This window comes from Morone saxatilis, unplaced genomic scaffold, assembly GCF_004916995.1.
Source record: "Morone saxatilis isolate NCDOM2014 unplaced genomic scaffold, NCSU_SB_2.0 Contig1, whole genome shotgun sequence".
NCBI classification, from domain to species: Eukaryota; Metazoa; Chordata; class Actinopteri; family Moronidae; genus Morone; species Morone saxatilis.
Window position 1 is genome coordinate 7,470,262 of NW_023339651.1, and position 3,206 is coordinate 7,473,467.

A 3,206-nucleotide genomic window follows, 5' to 3' on the forward strand; every position below is an offset into this window, starting at 1 on the left:
TTTTTTTTTGGGGGGGGGGATGATAAAAATAATCCTGCTCCAAAAGAGAGGTTCATTTTCTGGCTGAAAGCGAAAACATATTAAATATCCGACTGTGGTTTCAGCTTCTTGCAGTGAATTCTTTATTCTTCAGCGCTCTCTTTTTCACCAACTGAAGTTTCAGTCAGAAAACTTCTTGTGGGTTGGATATCGGTCTTTTCAGCGCGGGTCGGTTTCCCCACCTGTCTCCTGGAGAGACAGTTGCTGTCGTGTGATGCTGAGGGCCCAGCTTGGGGTAAATGACATTGCTTGAGCGGGCAGGCAGGCGCTCTCCAGCCATCCTCTTATCAGCTCTGCTGCAAGCTCCATGAATACAGAAATTGTGCAAAGGGTGTGGGCGATGGGCGGTGGTGGGGAAGAGGGGGGGTAGACAGTATCAGGAGCTGCGAGGAGGAGCGATGACTCACTTCCATAGGGGCCCTTATCTTATGATGTATGCGAGCAGGAGGAGATACATGGCTGTATCCATGCAGTTTCAAGTGTGAAGGTGTGAAACATTACTAGGGGCTTCAGCCATATTCCTGAACATCCCACTCAACCTTTGAAAAGTGTCCTAGACCCTCGGTTCTGTTGGCTTTTTGTCATTATGCTGTATTGTATTCACTGCCATCATGTTGGCTCAGCTCCAGACACAAAGAGAGCCTCAAGGATAACACTAGACGCTGCTGCTGCACGAGCATTATCATTAAAGATCCCCAATTCTTTTACCCTTTAGACATTGGCCCTCCTTTTATCTGTGGGCGATTGTTGATCCATGTGACTACACAGTGAGGAATACCATTTTCTGATAATATAATCCCTTTCCCGTCCAGGCCCGGGTATGTCTTATATTCGTGTCTCTCCCCAGGAGACTCTGACACACAGCTGCATAGTTCCTAGGCTGAATGCATCCCTCGTCCTTATCGCTCCCTCCATATTGTGACTCCGATGCACAGGGAGGATGGACTGTGAGGGTGCTGGTGTGCTCTCCGATTAAAACAGGATTATGTCCGATTTTCCAAGAAACTGTGACATTTTGAATTGAGTTGACATTTACAGGATGATTTGTTACTTCTTAGTGCCATTTCATGTAAGTCGTCAATATTCAGAGCAGGCAGATTTCTTTCACTGTTTCTCTACTATCAATTTATTTTTCTTTTGTTCAGCCTGAGGTTATATTGCTACAACTGCAGGTTTAATCGTTTGACTGCTTTCACAAAGCAGAATTGTTTTATAACTGGGAGAGACTAAGGGATGAGATGACATTCTCCTGAGGTATAAAATGTATGCTTAAACTAAAATGGAAAGAATCTCAATCAGTGCCTGGCCTTGATAGCAACCTGTGTCCCAAATGAAGCTGATACACAAATGCAAGTCAGCACTTAAACAGGATGTAAATGTGACACAGGAAGCCTCAGCTACGCAGAAGGTGGTAACAAAGGATTATTATATATATATTTCTCAGGTTAGGGAAGTTGCTGAATAAGCCCATACGTTTAAAAAGAGTCTGTATTGACAGTTGTTTGTCTCTTTCTTCTTCCTCTTACTAGGCAGATTTCAGTGGATGATGTGGGCTCCACAACTCATTATGGATATCAACTTAACACCCATCCCAAGACCTCCTGTCTGGCTGGCTCCTTCTCTATAATGCCACCCTGTGTCTGAGCTGTGACACCTGGGACTTGCAGGCTGTTGACACCATGACACAGATGGACTACAAATACAGCCTGCTGGGCTCCACAGTGGACGATTACCGCAAGAGGCCACTGCTGCTGCAGGTAGACGACACGCCCATGAACCTGTTTGCAGTCCTGGAGGTGAAACGGGAGCTGCCGAAGCGCTGGAACACCCTGGGCTGCTTCCGAAAGATCAGGCTCTACAGCTTCCTGTTCGGCCTGGCCGTCACGTTCCTCATCATGGCTTCGTACATTCTGACAGGAGACAAGAAGGGCCTGCTCCTCACTCCTTCACCCTACCACTTCAGCAGCCTCGTCAGCCCGGGGCCTTTTGCCTACAACCTCTCCTCAGTCAAGGACTACGCACATATCAAACTTGTGGTAAAGTCCATCACATCCAAGGTGGAGTTTCGTAGCAGTCGACAGCTCCCAGAGGTCAAGGCACTGGTTAACAGTGAGCCACATGTGAGTATAGCCAAATCTGTCTAATTTCTCATTTAATATATACAAAAATTGGGTGCTGCAATGAATATTGCAGTGTTTAATAATGTAAATGTTATCTCTCTATTTTAATTATAAAACATACATTGCCCAGACTGACATTGATCTCTCTTTTAATTGACAATCACAGATCTATCTTGAAGCGTAATTAAATGCTAAAAGACTATTCAAATCAGTATTCGTACCTACATGCGGTCTACACAGGGTTCAATACGGCTATGCTGTTGCAATTTCCCACCGGTTGAAGTTTCTAATTGAATTTATAAAGAGTTAAACTGCTCTGAAAACCTTGTATAACACTTCATGTCACACCAGATAATTGCATATGTCTCTACCAATTTTTTTTTTTTTCAGAGGGGATTTAAAGCTCAAAGTCATCCCATCGTCTTCCAACATTGGGCCCGTGGCTTTCTCGCAATGTCCGTCTCACCTCAACGCCTGGTTCAATTAATTGTTAATCCTAATGATAATGGCTTGTGCCAGGGCTATTTGCAATATAACTAATTTCTTATTGAACCAGCTAATGAATAGGAGAGTGTGGCTGCGGGACAATCAATACCACATCTGTGGATGGATCTGGCATTAAATGTGCTTAAAGTAGATGTGTCTCACAGGCAGTGAGCGAGTCATGGTGACATGGGCCTTTGTTGTGTTGGATCACCAAAAAACACTTAATGTAATAGGACAGAAATGCTTTATTTTTCTACTGTTTCATGTCCAGCACATTGGATATGAAATGAAACAAGTAATATCCAATATAAGGTTTATAGGTGCTGGGTTGCACATCCTTATTGGGTGAATAATAAAGGACTTTTAGCCCTTTTAAGGTTCAAGGACAAAGCTGGCAAGGTGGGGAGCTTGGATAACTATAGACCAATTGCTTTTTGCTCCAGATTGCCTATAATGATGGTTTGCGTATACTGCTTAAAAAACCCAGGTGGAGCAGTGCAAGTGAACTATTTTGTAGGGTAGGAGTCACCACATTCTATGCACTGTTGAGAAACCTAATGC

At 44.0% G+C, this 3,206-nt stretch overlaps 1 protein-coding gene across 3 annotated transcripts in view; it reads left to right on the forward strand.

Annotated features, from left to right (window-relative positions):
- Positions 1 to 3,206, forward strand: part of LOC118332463 (carbohydrate sulfotransferase 15-like) — a 33,057-nt gene that overhangs the window by 17,072 nt on the left and 12,779 nt on the right. For 2 of the 3 annotated variants that reach the window (XM_035667759.1, XM_035667768.1), the window contains exon 2: positions 1,569 to 2,159. In XM_035667759.1, coding sequence (XP_035523652.1) covers positions 1,719 to 2,159 — 441 coding nt within the window. In that variant the 5' untranslated portion in view covers positions 1,569 to 1,718. The remainder of the gene's footprint in view (positions 1 to 1,568; positions 2,160 to 3,206) is intronic. The other variant, XM_035667776.1, reaches the window with a different exon arrangement.